At 47.1% G+C, this 19,122-nt stretch overlaps 2 protein-coding genes across 4 annotated transcripts; both read left to right on the top strand.

The window, feature by feature from the left end:
* Positions 1 to 464: 464 nt before the first annotated feature.
* On the top strand, positions 465 to 3,800 carry STOX1 (storkhead box 1; the record flags this gene model as incomplete). The annotated part of the gene is given in 6 exon segments (XM_080347702.1): positions 465 to 659; positions 1,154 to 1,229; positions 1,232 to 1,442; positions 1,902 to 2,029; positions 2,477 to 2,660; positions 3,761 to 3,800. Coding segments are annotated over 6 exon segments (834 nt in total).
* Positions 3,801 to 5,318: 1,518 nt separating this feature from the next.
* LOC308042192 (nucleolar RNA helicase 2-like) lies at positions 5,319 to 19,107 on the top strand. Of its 3 annotated transcripts, XR_013922326.1 has the most exons (16): positions 5,319 to 5,450; positions 6,541 to 6,807; positions 8,089 to 8,164; positions 8,882 to 9,060; positions 10,493 to 10,610; positions 11,472 to 11,657; positions 12,195 to 12,340; positions 12,894 to 13,043; positions 13,531 to 13,692; positions 14,430 to 14,549; positions 15,293 to 15,366; positions 15,545 to 15,704; positions 16,012 to 16,146; positions 16,787 to 17,135; positions 17,765 to 17,809; positions 18,572 to 18,640. XR_013922326.1 is itself a non-coding variant. In XM_080347384.1 (15 exons), the coding sequence occupies exons 1-15, from the start codon at positions 5,346 to 5,348 to the stop codon at positions 18,779 to 18,781; spliced, it is 2,133 nt and encodes a 710-aa protein (XP_080203510.1). In that variant the 5' UTR covers positions 5,319 to 5,345; the 3' UTR covers positions 18,782 to 19,107. The 3 variants fall into 3 exon arrangements, 2 of the variants coding, with proteins under 2 accessions (XP_080203510.1, XP_080203511.1); XM_080347384.1 differs by lacking the exon at positions 16,787 to 17,135 and having other exon boundaries at positions 18,572 to 19,107; XM_080347385.1 differs by lacking the exons at positions 17,765 to 17,809; positions 18,572 to 18,640 and having other exon boundaries at positions 16,246 to 16,921.
* Positions 19,108 to 19,122: the final 15 nt, after the last annotated feature.

Raw genomic sequence — 19,122 nt, forward strand, 5'->3', positions numbered from 1 at the left:
GAGTGTATTTAAAACAAAAAAGAAGACACACAGCCTTATAAGTCAGGTGATTAATTCTATTCAGTACGCTTTTACTTAAGTTAGATTACATGAAACTAAACTGGGCTCATGCAGTGGCCTGTGAGCAGTAAACCCATCACCGCACGGTCACTCAGCAGCCCCAGCAGCGCCCCCGGCTGCCGCGGGTACGGGATGAAGCGCTTGGCTCGCACACGGACCGCAGCAGCCCCAGCAGCTCCCCCGGCCGCCGCGGGTACGGGATGAAGCGCTTGGCTCGCACACGGACCGCAGCAGCCCCAGCAGCGCCTCCGGCTGCCGCGGGTACGGGATGAAGCGCTTGGCTCGCACACGGACCGCAGCAGCTCCAGCAGCTCCCCCGGCCGCCGCGGGTACGGGATGAAGCGCTTGGCTCGCACACGGACCGCAGCAGCTCCAGCAGCTCCCCCGGCCGCCGCGGGTACGGGATGAAGCGCTTGGCTCGCACACGGACCGCAGCAGCCCCGCAGCTCCCCCGGCCGCCGCGGGTACGGGATGAAGCGCTTGGCTCGCACACGGACCGCAGCAGCTCCAGCAGCTCCCCCGGCCGCCGCGGGTACGGGATGAAGCGCTTGGCTCGCACACGGACCGCAGCAGCCCCGCAGCTCCCCCGGCCGCCGCGGGTACGGGATGAACTCCCTCGAGTGCACCCGCCAGAGACATTTCCAGGTGACGATGAGTTTTTTAATCCTTTCTATAAACAGGATTTCTTTGCATTTTAAAAACCTTACACATCACTGACATTGACTCTTATGTCACTTTTTACACATATATATGTATTTAGGGAATATATTTGTTTCATATATATCATCTATTTCCACTGTAATATATATCTACTTAGACATCTACACACTTGCATATGTACTCACATGTACATATCTGCTTAAACTTATACAGAATACCTGTTTACACTTACATATCAACACTTATTATCTAGAATATCTATCTATACTTATGCACCTGTTTTGCTTAAACACACAATATTAATACAGAAGTTTGAGGAGCAGAAAAGATGTGTCAGTAAGAGCACCTTGGCTGAGACGTCAATAGTCAGGCAAAACCACCTTCCACAGGATTGTGTTCAAAAGACACAAAGTAAACCAGCAGAACACACCAGGAAAACCAAATCAAAGACAGAAAGATTAGCAGAAGCAACAGGAAATCTCACACACATGAGCGAACATCCCAAAACAAGAACTGGAAGAGAACCTTTTACTGCCTCTCAGAAACCAACAGCCATTGGATGTAGCAGTGGAATCCCAGGTCATATATAAAAAACAAATTAAGAACCTTTTCCAGGGTCTGTCATGGAGAGGTAACTTTTATGCAAAAGGGTACAAAGTTGCTATTAACAGTCAGCTGAAGGCCAGGATGCAAAAGCAAGAAAGGGCTTTACAAAGGCCACAGTCCTTGGACCCCTCAAAAACCTTTGACTAGAAAGCTGAACAGCTGGCTACTGAAACACAGGCTGACAAAGCAAAGCAACACGAGCTGCTCCTGCCGAGAGGTCTTCCCTCCAACCAAAGACAGACAGCGTAAGTGAAAACGTTAGTTATCCGCAAGGCAACACTTTGCAAATAGATAATAAATGTAAATTCTTTCTGGAGAGTCATATTGCTGAAGAAAACATCTACAGAAGAATAGCCGAAACAACTCCTGGGGTCCCCTCGCTCCCACACTGGAGATAATGGTGTGTGTGAAGAAGACACAAAATGTCCATCACATCTGAACGATGAGGATTGCAGGTGCAAAGCTGACCCCGTGTGTGAGTTACTAGATCACACAGCAAATGAATTTCAAAATGTCCCTCTTTCAAATGATACAGGCAATGTTAACCTGAGTTTAAAAAGTGGTGTGAAACGCAGACAAAAGATCGACAAAAATAGTGAACTAATATTTAAACATGACTGTGCCGGCCATCTGGGACCAATGAAGCCAGAAAGGGAAGGATTTACTGATAACTGCTATCTTCTGCACCAGAAAGCACAGGATGGTGACACCTGTAGCTCATTACATCATGATGGTGACACCTGTAGGTCATTACATCTGCATGGTAACTTTGAAGGCAATGAACAATATCACCTGCTACCTGACCATGCTTTTTCGGATACAAGAGGCTGGAGTAAAGCTGTGCAAAAGCTGGAGACAGCTACATCTCTAAAAAACTATAAGTTTAATACTTATGCTGCACAGTACAGCGCAACTGTAAGTAAACATGACTCTGCAGAGCACGAATATAAGGAAAGTGCTAGTTTTGCAGAATCAACAGGTGGCTTAAAAGAACAAGCAAAATCAGATTTCACAGAAGAAAGCTGTTTGTGCAGTCGGGTTCCTCGGGTAAGTCTCTGATAAGAGAGGAAGAAGGAACTGGCCTCACTGAACATGCTGTAGAAGCTTCTGCCGCGCTGGGGAGGTTGACTCCGATGCTGCCATTTCGCAGAACCCCCCCGCGAGGCGGGGAAGCGGTGGCGCTGCGCTTTGGGCTCACGGGCCAGGGAAACGAGAGCCTCCGGGAAAAAAGATCTGGTTTTGAAGAACGCGTGTACTGTGACACCAGGACAGGAGCACTCGGGAGGGACAGAAAACCACAGCGTCACGGGAGAGAGTGGAATTGACTCCCCCAGGTAAGAAAACACGTGTAACTATGTTAGATGTTTTATCTTCAAATTAACAATCAGATTTAGGCAGAAACGTTACTGTAAACTATAACCCCCCTCCTCAAAACCAGAATTCCTATTACCTTTAAAAACTTCAGTATTATGTTCCATAAACAGTCAAACTGTATAGTTCTACCATGTCTTTTTATGTGAATATTCCCCCTAAATCCGCTATACAGCTGCTGCTGTTTATATTTTGCATTTGTTGTCAGGAGGCAAGAAAGCAGGATGAGCTCAGCCCTGCAGCTGGAGATGGCCAGATGCAGAAATGCTGGGAAACACAGTGATGGGTGAACTCCTGTTAGCAGGCAGGTTCAGCTTGCATTGATCTCACCATATGACATTATAAATACTGCCATAGTTTCCCCAGTTTTAGACAAAGAATGAAAAGTACTTTATAGAGGTGTTCAATAAAAATCTAAAGTACAAAATACCATCTGACTTGCTCACAGTAGAGCAGAGAAATGTGTACATTGCTTGTGCTAGAAGCGTCTGCTTCCTTTCATAGGGTACATTTTCCCTGCAGCTATACTTGGAAAAGTCCTCTAATGGAAAACATATTGGTATGAAACGATTTGTAACACAGTTGCATGTGGAGCAGACCTACAAAACTGTTTACTAAATTGGTAAGAACATAAGTTAAAATGCTGTGAGGGGAAAAAAAGAATCATATAGATTTTTTTAATAGCATCACATTCTTAAGATCTTAAGTGACTGGTATTTAAGTGTCATTAAACCATCTGGGTTCTCTTTAGGTATGTATTAGCACCTTGGGAAGCTAAAATATGAAGGACAAATCACATACTACAACTTTTAAGGAAATACTGCTAATTTCCCCCCCTGCTTCCCCCTCCAGCAGCTTTTGGCTGTATACTCTTTCAAGTACACTTCTAGTGTATTACTTGGGCACAAACACTTGAAATCTGTTGGATGCTCTTTAGGAAAATGTATCTCAAAGGGTCGTTTTGACTGGTTGTTATTGGTGCCATCCGTGGCACCGGAACTTAAGCCAACTCAGTTTTTTTTTTTAGAATGTGAAGTCTGACATCTAATAATTGTTATTTTAGGTGGACTGAAAAGAAAATGAAGCATCCTGCCAAATTCTGAAAGCATAAATACTAATGCAAAGAGGAGGACAAAGTGGAAGGACGATCACGACAAAATTCTTCAGCTAACTCTGGTCATGAATATTTGATTACTTTTTACATGAACTTTGTAACAACGTAAACATACTGTAAATGTGATCACTCCGCATGTGAGGCTGTCTCTAAATCAAAGCTGTTAGCTAAAACTTTTGTCCATAGTATTTGGAGAGCTGATGTATATTTCTTTAATTAGTTTTCCCATCCCTGTGATAATAAAAAGAACTGATATACTTCATTCAGATCACATCATTAACCTGGAAAGGGTATGTGTCTTTTTCAAGGTGAACTCTATAGGTTGCACAGGACTGTTTCACATTATCATTCCTGAAAGCATTTGCTACTCGTGCCACAGAAATGGCTTTAATGCTCCATCTCCCGTCAGAAAAGCAAGCAAATGAACTGGATTGGCACGCACCTTGTTGCTACAAAAATCCCTTGAATCCTGAGGCTCTCCCCTGTGTCCTGAGGTCTCAGCTGTCCTCCTGAATCTACCTGGTGTGCCTATAGCCGGCAATCAGGATGCAATTGCAAACGCAGTCAGGTAAGGCCGGGGCATTGCTTTGGGAGAACCGCACCAGCTCAGGACCAGCCCCTGCCTTCCCTTCAGGAAACACCATCCCGGCAGCCAGCAGGGGCACTTCTCAGCTCTTAGTTCAGAGGAGCAGTTTTGACTCATTAATCCTGATTTCTCCCTGTAGCTAAAAGTGCACTATGTCTGCTTCGTGACGGCGGCTGTGGCGCTTTTAAACCCTCCAGAGGCGCTTGGTCGCACTGTTACCGTCTAAGTCAGGCTCTTTCACTGTCGAAACGCGCCTCCAGCGGTCACGGAGACAGATGGCGGGAGCTGTAGTTCTAAACCTGCTGGGCATTTTGCTTTTTGAGGGAGAGTGGTGAAGTGGTAGAAACCGCATTTGTGCTGGCGGCGCTGCTCCCCCCCACCGCGGCGCTCCGCTCCCCACCTCCGCTCCCCTCCCCCCCGCCGCAGGCCGGCGCCGGTACCGCGGCCTTCCCCTCAGGTTTCTCTCGCTCTCCCTCCTCGCGCCGCCCGCAGCTTTCCAGCCGCCCCAACCGCCCTTCGCAGGGGCTCACACCCGCCGCGGGGGTGCGGCGCAGAGCGGCGGACGGGGAGCGAGTCGCGGCTGCCCCGCCCGCCCGCCCGGAGCCCGGCCCCCGCCCGCCATGGCCGCCGCCTCACGGCCGAGGCGCGGGGCCCGCCACGCGCTCCGCGGGGCACGCTGGGACCCGGCGTCCAGGAGGAGCCGCGGGGCATGCTGGGCGTTGTAGTCTGGCGGCAGAGCCGGCAGCCTATTGGCTGTCGGGCGGTGCTGGAGGGAGGTGTTCCGGCAGTGGGCGGGATCCGTGTCCGTCGCACCGTGAGCGGGCAGGCTATTGGCTACCGGGCGGTGATTGAGGGCTGTGCTCCCGCCCCGCGGCGCGGGGCAGTGGGCGGGCTCTGTGTCTGTCACACGGTGACCGGCGGCGGCGTGGCGCGGAGCGGCCAGCGGAGATGCCCGAAGCCACCCGGTTCAGCGCCAGCAGCGGGGCCGAGTCGGATCCCGAGTGCCCCATGGAGAGCGAGTCCGCCCTGGAGAGCAGCCGGCGGCGGCGCAAGGTACCCGGGCCGGGGGGGAGAGCTCCGGGGCCTCCCGCGGCCGGGTGCGGCCTGGCCGCTCCTCGCCGCCTGCGCGCCGGGGCCGTGTCCGGCGGGTCCCGCCTCGCGTGGCGCCGCCGGTGCCGGTGCCATGTGCCGGTGCCGTGCGCCGGGCCGGGGCTGCGGCCGCGGGGCGGTGCCGGGCCGGCCACGTGCGCGGCGGGGCCTCCCGGGAGGGCGGCGGGCGCGGCCTGCGGCGCCCGGGCCTCGCGTCCGCCTCGTGTGCGGGCGGGGCGGGGGCGGCCCCAGGAGCGCTCTCGGGGCGCGCTGGAGGGAGGACGCGTCCCGAAAACGAAGGCCCGGGCGACTGGGGGTCGGGAAACGCCTCCCGGCGGCAGCTGCGCCGCGGCGGGGAGGGCTCGGCCGGGTTTCTGCCCGTCCCGCCGTTGGCATCCGCAGCGCGGGTTTCGAACTGGGCAGCGTCACCGGCAGCGCGAGCAGCTGGTCCAGGGAGGCGGTTCTGCCCCCTGCTCTGGTGAGACTCCCTGCGGTGCCGCTCCAGCTCCGGAGCCCACAGGACACACGTGGAGCTGCTGGAGAGGGGCCAGAGCAGCCCCGGGGGTGGCCCGAGGCTGGAGCAGCTCTGCTGGGGGCAGGCTGAGAGTGCTGGGCTGTTCAGGGGACAAGAGAAGCTCCGGGGACACCTTGTTGCAGCCTTTCTGTACTTTGAAGTGGCCTGTAAGAGAGATGGGGACAGACTTTAGCAGGACAAGGGGCGATGGTTTTAAACTAAAGGAGGGAGAGTCAGGCCAGATGTGAGGAGGAATTGTTTCTTTTCCCTGCGGGTGGTGAGAGCCTGGGCAGGTACCCAGAGAGGTGGGGGGTGAACCATCCCGAGACACCCCAGGCCGGGCTGGACGGGGCGCTGAGCACCCTGAGCTGGTGCAGATGTCCCTGCCCATGGCAGGGGGCACTGGGGGAGCTGGGGAGGGCCCTTCCCACCAAAGCCATTCTATGATTCTATGTTTTGCAACGTCTTCTCTGTTTCGTGTCACTTGGATGACGTGCATGTGTTTTCATTTATTGGCTGTGTTGCTCTGTGCCTTACCAGAAGGAGAAAAAAGAGAAGAAATCTAAACGGCATGACAAGTCTCGGAGGAGAAAGGCTGAGACGGATGAAAGTGAGCAGTCGGAGGAGGACGTTGTTCCCCCAAAACTCAAGAAATCCAAGAGTGCAGTAAAACAAAACGGTCACGTAAGAGAAGAAAGCCCAGAGAACACAAGATTATCTTCCTTAAACATGAAATCCACTCACAAAAAACAGCCCAGTAATTCTAGTGAAACGTCAAGTGGTGACGGTGACAGTGAGCCAGAGCAGGTAATACTGATGGTTGGGTTAGTTATGGTGATGTGCTTAGCTTTCAACTCCTGTATTGCAACAAAGTTGTATTTAGAGCAGGTTATTTTTCCTTTTTCTTTTTTTTTCCTCCCAATCAGTGGAAAGGCTGCTGGAAATTTCCAGGGTTTCAACGTACTTGAAGTGCCCCTTCCCTTGATTGTTTGCACAAATTTCAGGTTTGGAAAGTCCTGAAGTTGTAGGTGGGTGCACCGTGGGTTCCGCACTTCAGCAGCCCGGCTCCGTGGCAGCTGCTGGCAGGGGGACAAGCTGCAGGGAGACGGTGCTTTAATATGATTCAGCATCATTAGATATGATTGTGATTGCCACAAATATAGTTCAATTGACTTCTTTTTGGTATTATTGACTACTTCTCTAGTGAAATAAGAATTATTTGGTTTTAGCTAGTGGAAAAAGAAAAGTTACGTATTAGTATGTTTTTATGTATCATTAGATAGTAATTAATGCAATAAGATGGTCCTTAATATAATACCATGTTGTAACAGTTCTGTAAGTAGTTTTCAGTCTTTTGGTAAGAATGTTTTTATTTTTTCTGCCTATTCTGTTTTATTTAGGTTCCTTTAATATTGCTTGACATGAACATTTTTTTTGAAGGGAAACATATCTTGTTCTATTTAGGATTTGTTCTGAAAAGTCTTTATACCTGTGTGTTCCACTGTTGCTTGGTTTTGTTCCTCACTGCAGCTGACGCTTCGCAAAGCACCCAGGGCTCCCCTGGTGTCTGGGTTTGCGTTCCTTCCTCACCCGTAGCGTTCTAACCGCTGTGCTGTTACAACATGTGGAAGCGATGCCTTACTGAGTAGGAGCATTTGATGCTCTACTCCATAATGTTACTCTTTTGGGAATCAGTTTCTGTAGCTGTAAATCCCTGTGCTGTATTAATTGGGAAGCAGGAAACGGGGTAGATATCATCCCAATTCTTGCATATTACAACGTGATCTGTTAGGCTATTGGTAATTATTTAAAAGAGGATGTCAAAATTTAATTAAGAGTTTTCAAGAGTTCTAATTTAGCTGTTTTGCATTTCTAGGGTTATGCCATTAGATATGAAACAGTCTTAAATTACAGATCACTTTTGTCGAACTTTGAAATACGATAGTGGCTGTAGTAAAACAAAGAAGGCTCTTTAGCTGCAGCTGCCGTGCTGTCACTGGAAGTTTGACCCTTGGGAATGACACTAGTGCCTCTGATGGTCATATATATTCCCATGGAACATCATCTGATTTGTTGTTTACCTATCAGGAGATGACTGAAGAGCAGAAAGAGGGTGCTTTGTCCAATTTTCCTATTTCCAAAGGGACCGTTCAGCTTCTTCAAGGTAAATTTCTTAACATGCTACGACCACAGAAATTAAATTGTCTCTGTTGTGTGTGTTTTATCCTTGACGTATTCAACCAGTGAGCTTTGAGATGCGCTCTGCGTGTGGCTGTGCAAGCACAGGTGCTATAGAGAAAGCATGTATTGACCGCCTCCTCTGAATAAAGCTCTGAACACAGACTTTTCTGTTTGCAGTATTGCCCACTGCAGCCTTTACAAGTAGAATTTTAAATGACATAAGCTCAAAAGAAAAGGCGTGAGAATTTTTCAATTAAAGGTTTTTTCAGCATGACTAAAAGAAAACCAGTTACATTTAGCGTGTTTGATGTTAGTATGTGTGTGACTTAGTATGAGTTAAGAGAACAATAGAAGTGTTTTTGATGTAGTGTTTTATCTGAAAGCAAGAGATTTTCATAGATATGTGGGGAGCATTACATAAATAAAGCCACGGTACTTAAAGGCTTTAACTGAAGACCAGTAGCATCATCTGTCCCAGCCAGCACTGTGTCTGGTGGTGTGACGTGGGAGATCAAAACGGGCGGTCTGAGGGCAGCTTTAGAGACGACCTCTGAGATTAAATAACTCCGAGGAGATGGTGATACAACCCCGAGTGACTTCAGAGTGGATGGAGGTTTTGCTTGGGATAACTTTCTCTGAAGAGTGTGCAAGAACGCTTGTGAAACGATCGAATTAAGGAAGTCTGTTGAAATTGTCACAGCTCGAGGAGTCACGTACCTGTTTCCCGTGCAAGTGAAGACCTTCGACCCAGTGTTTGCTGGCAAAGATGTCATTGCTCAAGCTCGAACTGGAACGGGGAAGACATTCTCTTTTGCTATTCCCTTAATTGAAAAGCTTCAGGCAGACACACAGGAAAGAAGAAGAGGCCGTGCACCAAAGGTAACTGTGCTTAGTTAGAGCACCGGTTTTGCTTTGTCGTACAGCTGAGCGATTCAGATTTTTAACCTGGTGGAAAAGTTCTTCGGGTTTGCGCAGGAATAAAGTGAACCCCACTAGAGATTGTTGGAAAGCTCTGCTCCTGGGCTTTGCCTGCGCCCTGTGCTGCCTCACAGCTCTGACGAACAGTAAAGAGCGCAGCAGTTCTATCCACTTGTCAGTTCCTTTTTCTGCATACGGGGAGACTGAAACTACAAGCGTTCACCGTGTTCCTATTTAACTTTACCTGTTGAGGTCTAGTGGTTACTGGATGCTTGTTTTTCTCCCAGATTAGTAACAGGTTAGTGACTTCTTTTGATCGGTAAAAGCTACTTAAACACATTTGTTTAAACGTGTAAAAAGTGGGAGGTCTTAAAAAAAGACTTAGTTTTCACAAGGACCACCATCAGATATTGAAGCTTCTGCTCCAGAGAATGCAGATTTGTTACGAGCGGTCTGTGTTTGTTTTCACCAAATTCTTGTGATGCTGTCCAAAACTACATAGGCCGAAGCTTCTTGTATCCTCATATCCCCATTAATAGTGGAATTATTATTTTGTTATCACTTTATTTCAGCCTTTCACCTGAAGCTCATTCCAAAACTAGTACTGGCTGTTTTATTTGCATCTGCCCATCTCGTTGGCCGTCAGACTGACTGCTGGCTCTGGGTTGGGCCCAGTCTTGCAGAGGAGGGAAAGCTTTCTTTGAAGGAGACACAAGTCTTAAAATAAAGTCCTGCAGGCCTTGCTCTACCACAGTACACTCCTTCTTGTAATGTGTTTCAATGTTGGAAGAAGTCAGGGGTGAGGATTTAGAGTTCCTTAGTTGAAGTCCTGGCCAGCAGCTCATCCCTCACGTGTGCAGAGCCTGTGTATCGAAGGAGAGGGTGGTCTCGTGGTTGTTTCTGCGAGGATATCAGCGCAGGCTCCAGAACCACGCTGAACTTTGCAGGCTGAACTCGTTTCCCTGAGTCCCCGGGGAGCTGAGACAGTTGATTGCCCTTTCTCACCTTCTTGTGGGACTGAAGCGTTACCGAGCATGTGTAAAAACCTCTTATTACCAAAATCCTTTAGTCTTGCGCTCAAACAGCGCATGTGTGCGTAGGAGACCTGTAGCTGGTCTGTTCAAGAGCTGAAGTTAAATAAGATTTAAGTACCTCCTGCCCATCTCTTTTAAAAAGAAGGTAGCCTGTCCTCAGTGACTGTGTGCCGAAGGAGATTAATGGCGTTACAAGAGACTTAAGCAGTACGTTTATTTAGTTTTTGTTTAGATAACTATTTAAACCCCCCCTTTTTTTTTTAATTACATACAAGGTCAGACCTAAACGGATGATTAGAAGACTAGTGCTTTCTTGGCAGAAGCCATGAGAGAAATCTGTCTGTCTTTCCTCTGTCCAGGTACTAGTTCTCTGTCCAACGAGAGAGCTGGCGAACCAGGTTGCCAAAGACTTCAAGGACATCACAAGAAAGCTGACGGTAGCTTGTTTCTATGGAGGAACGCCATATAATGGACAAAGTAAGGGACACGAATGTCGATTGAGTGACTTATTTGAGAAATGCAGTTGGGTCCGTCCAAACACACACTTTCAACTCAAGAACTGGAGAGTATTCATGGGGAATTCAGCAGCTCCAGATAAATCTTATTGTGAGAAATAATTGTGTTCAATTAATTGTGCTCAATTATGTTCTTGGTGTTCCTCATCTACTCATAGTCATTAAAGTGAAAGAGGTTATATTGTGTGTATACAGAGTGTTTAGGTTTAGATTCTTGTAAGCTTTGATGTTTCTATAGAAGATGTTTAGTCTTAGAGCTGTGAGTGGGTTTTTTTGTGTGATATGTGATAGCTAGAAAATCAGTAAAGTGGAGAATAATGTCTTTATTCTAACAGCATAATTCTTGCTGGTTGTAAACAAGGTAAATGAGAGCAGGAATGGGAACACACTCTTTCATTGGAATGTGTCTTGAGACATTAGGGATGAATTCTTTTTCCTGCAGAACTTCATAAAGGAGGTGATTTCAGTCAGTTTCCGATTCAGGCAGACAGTTTGGGCAGAGCTAACTACTTCCAACATGTGTTAAAAGAAGCTCTTTGTTTGCCACTTTATTTAAACCATGGGGAAAGGGGAGGGAGATGGGGAATCTGTTCTGCAGGAGGAGCGGTGGAACTTCTACCTTACCGCTTCGGTTTTTGTTTGGCTTTGTTTTTCCCAGGTTTTCTCTTGCTGTTCATCATTTGTTCTCACGTTTGTGAGAGGAGCACTAATGGGCGGTTTGAGAAGCTGATGTTACACTATTACTCAGCTATGATGTGTTTCTAATGTATAGAATGCTCCCTAGGTCACTGCTAACGCCTCTGCTGCTCTTCCCTGTTCTCAGTTGATCTCATGAGAAGCGGCATTGACATCTTGGTTGGGACACCTGGTCGAATCAAAGACCATCTTCAGAACGGCAAGCTGGACCTGACCAAGGTGAAGCATGTGGTACTTGATGAAGTTGACCAGATGCTGGACATGGGATTTGCTGAGCAAGTGGAAGACATTTTACGAGTTGCATACAAGAAGGGTAATCTCAATATTTAAACAAACAGTAGGAAATATTAGTAATAATTTAGTCTGCTACAATTCAGGTCTATTTTTTCTGTGAGTAGCAAGGTGGCTTTGTTTAGAAATGACTGAATGTTGTAGTAAATGTGAACACAGTACGTAAGGTGTTGTGAAGGTAGGACTCGTTCACAGGGCCTTTGCAAAGGCTAAAATCCCTTACTTAGGGATCTGTAAATAACTTTCTTTGACACCCATCCATAAGTTGTACTTGGACTTCTTCCAGTTAAAAGGAGTTAGAAACCTTTTACCATTTTCCCCACTTGAAAATAGACTGGATTTTTGGTCACAGTAACTTTTTGCCTAATCTTGAAAATATTTGGGCTTTCTAGAGTATTTTTTTCCCAGATGTTGATCATGCATCAATTGAAAAAGTGGAATTGCCTTATTTATTTTAAATACTGATATTTGACCCCATACTTTTAATAACTCACGTAATCAACTTGTATGCATCTGTAAGATGAAACGGGAAGTTTGCGAACCGTTGTTGTGTTTTAAGATTCTGAAGACAACCCGCAGACGCTGCTGTTCTCCGCAACTTGCCCGCACTGGGTGTACGACGTGGCGAAGAAGTACATGAAGTCCAGATACGAGCAGGTTGACCTGATTGGGAAGAAGACTCAAAAGGCTGCCACGACGGTGGAAGTGAGTGTCTGTCTCGTGTGGGACGTTTCCAGGCCTCTTCCCCTTCCCTTTATGCTACACACGGTCATCCCATCCTAACGTACATTAGCAGAATGATGTTGAAAGTAGGTCTGAGAATTATTGTTTAAGCACAAGGCGCTCTACAGCTGGTCAAACTCTCTCTGTCTCCTCACAGCATCCATAGGCATCTCGAGTAGAGTGAGGATTCAGTTATCAGTTGGTTTTGTTGGTTTTCAGAGGAAAAGGGTATCTGATTTTATCCCGAGAAATGATATAATGTCTCCTGGGTTTTTTTAACTTGCTTTGAAAAGCGATTTGTAGACTGTCATCTTGGTTTTCCTCTTACTGTAACTATTCTGTTTAATGTTAGACTAATTGTGGCGGATACAAGAGCCACATGGATTTTGCACGTTCTGGAACGTGAGTTAGTGTATTTTGCCTATCAGGAAGCTGAATAACTCTTTAGTATTTCTGGATTTTACAGTTTCAAATGTACTAAAAAGAAGAATGTTGTGTTTTTATGTGTGCTAACCCCCGGAATTACTTTCCATAGCATTTGGCAATAGAGTGTCACTGGTCTCAGAGAGCCGCGGTGATCGGAGACGTCATTCAGGTCTACAGTGGCAGCTACGGGAGGACCATCGTCTTTTGTGAGACCAAAAAGGAGGCAAATGAACTGGCTCTGAATGCTTCAATCAAACAGGTATATATCGGTATCTCAGCCGTGTTCAGCAGCAGAACCTGTCCGAGGTGTATCAGCCCTGTGTTTGATATCAGACCTATGCTGAATGGGTTTTAAAGAGAGACTTTGCAAGCTGTTAGGACCGGCTTTTGTGGGTGGTCAGGTAGCTTCAAAAACTGCCAAAAAGGACCTTAAGAAAGACTCAAACTGGTTGAAAGTTTACAGCATTATGGTCTTCAGGACTAGGCTGCACTAACAAATACTGAGCTACAAGGGATTTTTTATTAAAAGAAGAGTTATTGACATCAAATGAAACAGTTGTGAATTTTTTTTCTGTAGAGAGGACTGTCTTGGGTTAAAAAATGGAGGCAGACTTAGAGAACAAGTAGGATAAGAGGCTGTGGTGCTGGAGCAGCAGTTACTGAGCTGCGATGCTGACATTAATTAGTGTAGTAGTGGAGCGCTGTCTTTGATTTTGGTGCAGTCCTGTAACAATAGTGTGTTTCAGGATTGCCAGTCCTTGCACGGTGACATTCCTCAGAAGCAGAGAGAGATCACGCTGAAAGGTTTCAGAAACGGTGCATTCAAAGTGCTGGTGGCAACCAACGTGGCTGCCCGTGGCTTAGACATCCCCGAGGTTGACCTGGTTGTGCAGAGTTCACCACCAAAGGTACGTGATGATTGGGGGCTTGGTTGGGTGTCTTGTCGTAATTTATAGGTTTGTTTTCAAGCAGTAAAGGCTTTAGGGGATGGTGTTCACCACACTGAGTATATCAGCGTTGCATTTAAGGGTAAGGAGGGTCCTGATACACAGAAGTAGTTCCTTAGAGGATTCTTTTCAGATGCATCGGCCCCTGGTACGTTTAAAGATGGGGTCCTTAAAACACTCCCCTTCAGGGCTGCTTAAAGCCTCTCCCCTCAAGGCCTTGCAGGGTGATTGCGGGTCTGGGAGCAGCGGAAAGCAAAGAGCGGCTGTGTGTCTCGCAGGAACGGTTCACTAAGGGGGGCGTAGGTGAGGATGGACCCCAACAGTGACAGGGGCTGAAGTCAAGAGGGTTTAAAAGAAACAAGATCATTTTTCAGTGAATTTGCCTTTATACCATGTCAGTAATCGTGCTCAAGTTGGTGTGCAGGAGGGTGTAGGGGGTACGCATGCTCAACATGGTGCCAGAACGAGACTTAGCTGATCTGTGCTCCTGGTCCTGGCTTTCGAACAGGGATTTTTAGAGGGTTATGGAAAAGCTCATTTGTTTGATTTTAGTGAAACTGTTTTTAACTTAATTCTCTGATGCATATATTGTGCATTATTCAGGCTTAACTGTAATAGCTTCTACTAAGTTATCTGAATGCAATGAATTGATTAAATTACACTAAATTAGATAAGTTATAAGAGTATTTGTATTGAAGGATGTGGAGTCCTATATCCATCGTTCTGGACGCACAGGTCGAGCTGGACGGACCGGGATCTGCATCTGTTTCTACCAGCGAAAGGAGGAATATCAGTTAAGATACGTGGAACAGAAAGCGGTAAAGTGCAGCTTCTGGTGTAGCGCCCGGGGCAGCGTGTCGTGCTCGTGTTCAGCTCAACAGTTCGGTGGCAGAACGTAGCATGTAACGCACCTCGTGAGCTCAGGTTACCTGCAGAGTTCGAGTCCGCTGTCGGGTGCCGCGGAGCAGAGACGGTGCTGTGGGTTCTTGTGCTCACGCTTTTCTCAGCCAATTCCAGTAACACCGGACCTGTGCAAATGAGAAAAAGCCCGCAGGACTTCAGTTCAGTGTTCACCATGGCTTGTCGTCAGTGGTTTGCTTTACCGAGAACTGTTACTTCCATTTTGCACTTTGTGCACTGCTCCATATAGTATTTCTCTCACCAACTAAATATTCAGTTGGGGTGAGATGGTTTAGTCTTGGCACATAAAACTCACTTACATTTAGAAATGTACTCGTACTTAACGTAACTCGTACTTAAATCCAAGTAAATCAGAGTAAAATGAATAATTTAGAATTTGTAGGCCCTTTTCGCTGTTGGAATCCACCAAAATGGTCTCTGTTTCAGTTTGAGGTCACTGGATCATTTAAACTGACCTGGTACATAAAGGCTTTTAAGTGTTACCCGTTTCCCTGTAAGCCTGACCTTGTCACTTTCACCAGCAAAACTTGGGAGTTAAAAGGTGAAAAGAAGAAGAAAAGGGATAGATTTAAATGAAACAATAGAACTGAATTACTTGTGGTATGCAACTTTCATCTGTATTGTGCTTTTTACTTTCCAGGGCATTACGTTCAAGCGTGTTGGCGTTCCTACCGCAACAGATATCATAAAGGCTTCCAGCAAGGATGCCATCAGGTGCGTTGGGTGCTCAGGCCCTGGTGTGTCTCCCTGGTTCAGGGGGGATGTTTGGATTACTTGATGCCCCCTCTCAGAACCGATCGCTACTAAAGCCTTGCACTGCCGCTTTTGTTCTGTTTCGGTGCCCAGTAAATACTAATATAGAATGTTTGTTTCTTTTGCTTTTATTACTTAGGTGTCTGGATTCTGTTCCTGAAACTGCTATTGAGTATTTCAAGGAATCTGCTCGGTTACTGGTACAAGAGAAGGGGCCAGTGAATGCGCTGGCTGCAGCCCTGGCCCATATTTCAGGTGCCACCTCCATTGAGCAGCGCTCCCTGCTGAACTCGGACGCGGTAAGGCTGGGGGCTCTGCGTGTGTCCAAAAGTCTTTTTAAAAAATGTAAATAAAAAGCAACACACTTCTGTGATGTTTAAATAGAGAATCATGTCTCCCTGGGATTTTTATATGGGAACTGTACTTAAGCCACTAGGAACTACTGATTTAGTTCAAAGCAAGAATATACTGGCTACAAATATGCTTGCTCTCTGATAACAGTACCCACTTGAAAACTTCAGTGTATGAAGTCTACATTAGGAGGTTTCTCGTGTGTAGATGTGCTGAAGCTTATTCCTCTGACTGACTGGAGTTTCTTACTTGTAGGGGTTTGTTACAATGATACTGCACTGCTCTGAAGAAATAAACAATATGAGCTACGCCTGGCGAAGGCTGCGAGAACTGTTGGGCGACGATGTCGACAGGAAGGTGAACAGAATGTGTTTCCTCAAGGGAAAAATGGTAAGCTGCTTTGTGTGTGTTTTCTGCGGAGCTCTCTGCTTGTGGCCTTTTCTCAGCAATTGCCAGAGGGGATACTGGGTCTTTTTCTCCCTGTTCCAGGCACTGCTGATGAGGACGTGACTTCTGGAAGGGTGGGTCTCAGCCTCTTCTTGCAGGTCTTGGGCATCTTGGAGGCTTAGAGCTCTGCTCCACTCGTGCTAAGGAGACAGTACAATGCGGTACACAGCATGGCTATAGGGACGGCAGAACACGTAAAAGGAACGAACCGTGGTTACTGTGCCGTAACGACACAACGTAGAACAGGATTTCATAGGAGAGTCAGTTCTGGTAGTTCGTGTCCATCCTGTTTCTGGAACCTGAAAGGGAAAGAGGAGAAAGTTACTCTCTGGGTTGGGTACGTCAGTCTTGGAACAGCCTCTCTGAGAGGTGGTTATTTGAAACAGAAGTGATTCCCCTCGCTCTTCTGTCTCAGAACTCGTATGCGTTTTCACAGACATTAAAACGTGTGATCGGATAGTCTGTCCAGGACTATTTGTGACAGAGGACAAGGAATGCTTATGTCCTGCCTCTGCCACTTGTTGGGCATTATTACTGAATTGCTTCATCTGTTTTTTTTCTGGGTGTATTTCGTGTTTCTCAGCACACCCTGATGAATCAAACAGCACAGGGATGCTGTGAGCTCGGTGACCGAACCCTGTGCTGTCAGCACGTGCGCTGGGCCAGCAGCCCGTTCTCCGATCCCTTCTCTGCCGTTCTGCTTTCCTGGCGCTTCACACACCACGTTGCCGTGGACTCGTGGTTCATATCCACGCTGGAGTTTCCATGAACACATTCGCTGGCGTTACAGGGAACTGGCCAGTTTGTGATTCCCTGGTTTTGTGTGACTTAAGGTCACTTCTTCATGTCAGTGAACTGTTTTTGTTATTTCCATCTCTGAAATATTTTCTTAATGCGTCCTTCGTGCAGGAGATCTGGTATTGCACTGATGGGTGAGCTTGCTTTTATTGTCCCCACCTCTGTCTCTCCGTTCACAGCATTGTTCCGTACTTGATGTGCAGAACACTGTGTATGGATGGTGTTCCCTACATCAGATTTGTAATTCTCAATATCCAGGTTGCTCATTTGGACAAAGAATAGCATTTCAACGTATGAATTATGTGTATTGTACTTAATCATTCAAGTAGTTTAACTTCAGGTTTTTAGGCTGAACCTAAATGTTCAGTTTACTGGATGTATATATTGTGTAGTATAGATTAAAACTTCTAATTTGAAAGAATTTGCCAAATGAGTAATGCAGAAGCCAATAGACAACAGTTTAGGATGCAAAAGGTTATAAACATATTGTTAAAGAGCAGGACAATGTGGATTGGAAGTGCTGGCTATGCGGAGGAAAGAACGGTGTGTGTATCTGAGGAAAACGTTAAGGGAGAGAGTGCAAGTATTGGTGTTCTGAGGAATATTGATGCAACTCCCTCAACGCTCAAAGATCTCCAAGTATCTCAAGTCTCTTAAAAACCACTTTGAAACTGTTTTAGTACACAGATTTGTACGTGTTTGTTTGTTTTTAGTTGCGTCGGCTGCTAGACTTGTACCCATTACAGTTGTTCTCTCTCTCCAGGGAGTGTGTTTCGATATCCCTGCAGCAGACCGCAAGGACATAGAGGTACGTCGTTGCAGTGCCTGGTTGCAGCGCCCCGTAGATAAAACTGGCTGGAGAGGGCAAGGCAGAAAACACGGCATCCCCTGTATCCTGCCTTTTCCATCCCAAAAGAGATGGCTTGGGAGAAACTGAACAGAACAAGCACACAGCGTTCCTCTCCTGCAGTATTCCTGTCTCCAGAACTGTATCTTGAGACCCCTGTCTGAGAAGAGCGGGGCTGTGAACAGTCCAGCCCTTCTCACCGCCGCTGGGTTAATCCGTGTAGGCCATGAGTGCTGTTACACTACACAACCCCTTTTTTCCCTTCCCCGACCCGCGTCCCTTCGCTCGGAGTTCTCTCCACGGAAGAGAATTCCAGGGTTTTGCTTGGCAGAATTGGTGTCCCCAGGCCAGAATTCCTGAGGCATCCAGCCTCCGGGTGCTTCTCCCTGGGCTCGTCTCCGTGCCCTCGTGCCCTGGTGTTCGTTCAGCCCTACAACAAATTCTGTTTGTGATCAGTAATAATTATAGTGCTAGTCTTAATTAATGAAACGTGGGGAAGGAGATGACTGAGGCTGCTGCTTTGTAAAGCACTTAAGGTGGGTTTCTCAGCTGCGGCTTACGCTTAAAATTTTGAAACCAGTATTGAGCACTTATGTTAGAAACTTGAATCCCCTGTTTAGCTCACGATTTTTCCTTTTTGACTGAGCAAATTTAGTAATTATGGAATACCCTGTGTGTGCATTCCTAGAATTTAACTTGCTGTGTCTGACTTTATTTGAATAGGCGAGATGGGAAGATTCAAAACAGTGGCGTTTGTGCGTGGCGACCGAATTACCCGAGTTGGTGGAGTCGCAGCGAGGAGGAGGAGGCGGCGGCGGCAGCGGCCGGAGCTTCTCGAGCTCCAGGAACGGGCGGCGCGGGAGCTCGGGCGGGAGAAACAGATTCAGAGGCAGGGGCCAGAAACGGAGCTTTGACAGAGCCTTTGACCGTTAACTTCAGCAACCCAGAGCGGGACTGCAGTATTTTATATATTGATTAAAATAGGCTGTTCCTGTGTGTTTGTACCACCTTGAAAAAGCCGTCGTTCACTTTATTTTTTTCTCAGTACTACTTTGGTCATAATCAAGATCCTGTTCACTTAAACGCAGGAAAAAGAGAACTTTGGTTTTTCCTTCCTTTCTCCTATGGCAATTTCAGCTGTCACTGCCTACATCTTGCTCTAGAGCACGCCTGTCGCCTGCCGGCTGTGCGCTGTGCAGCTCCTCACCCCGGCCCAGCCTGTACATTTTCCAAAGAAATAAAATACTATTTTACGAGTTCACGCCCCGTGTCGG

The sequence above is a fragment of the Nesoenas mayeri genome (assembly GCF_963082525.1).
Source record: "Nesoenas mayeri genome assembly, chromosome: 7".
Lineage (NCBI taxonomy): Eukaryota > Metazoa > Chordata > Aves > Columbiformes > Columbidae > Nesoenas > Nesoenas mayeri.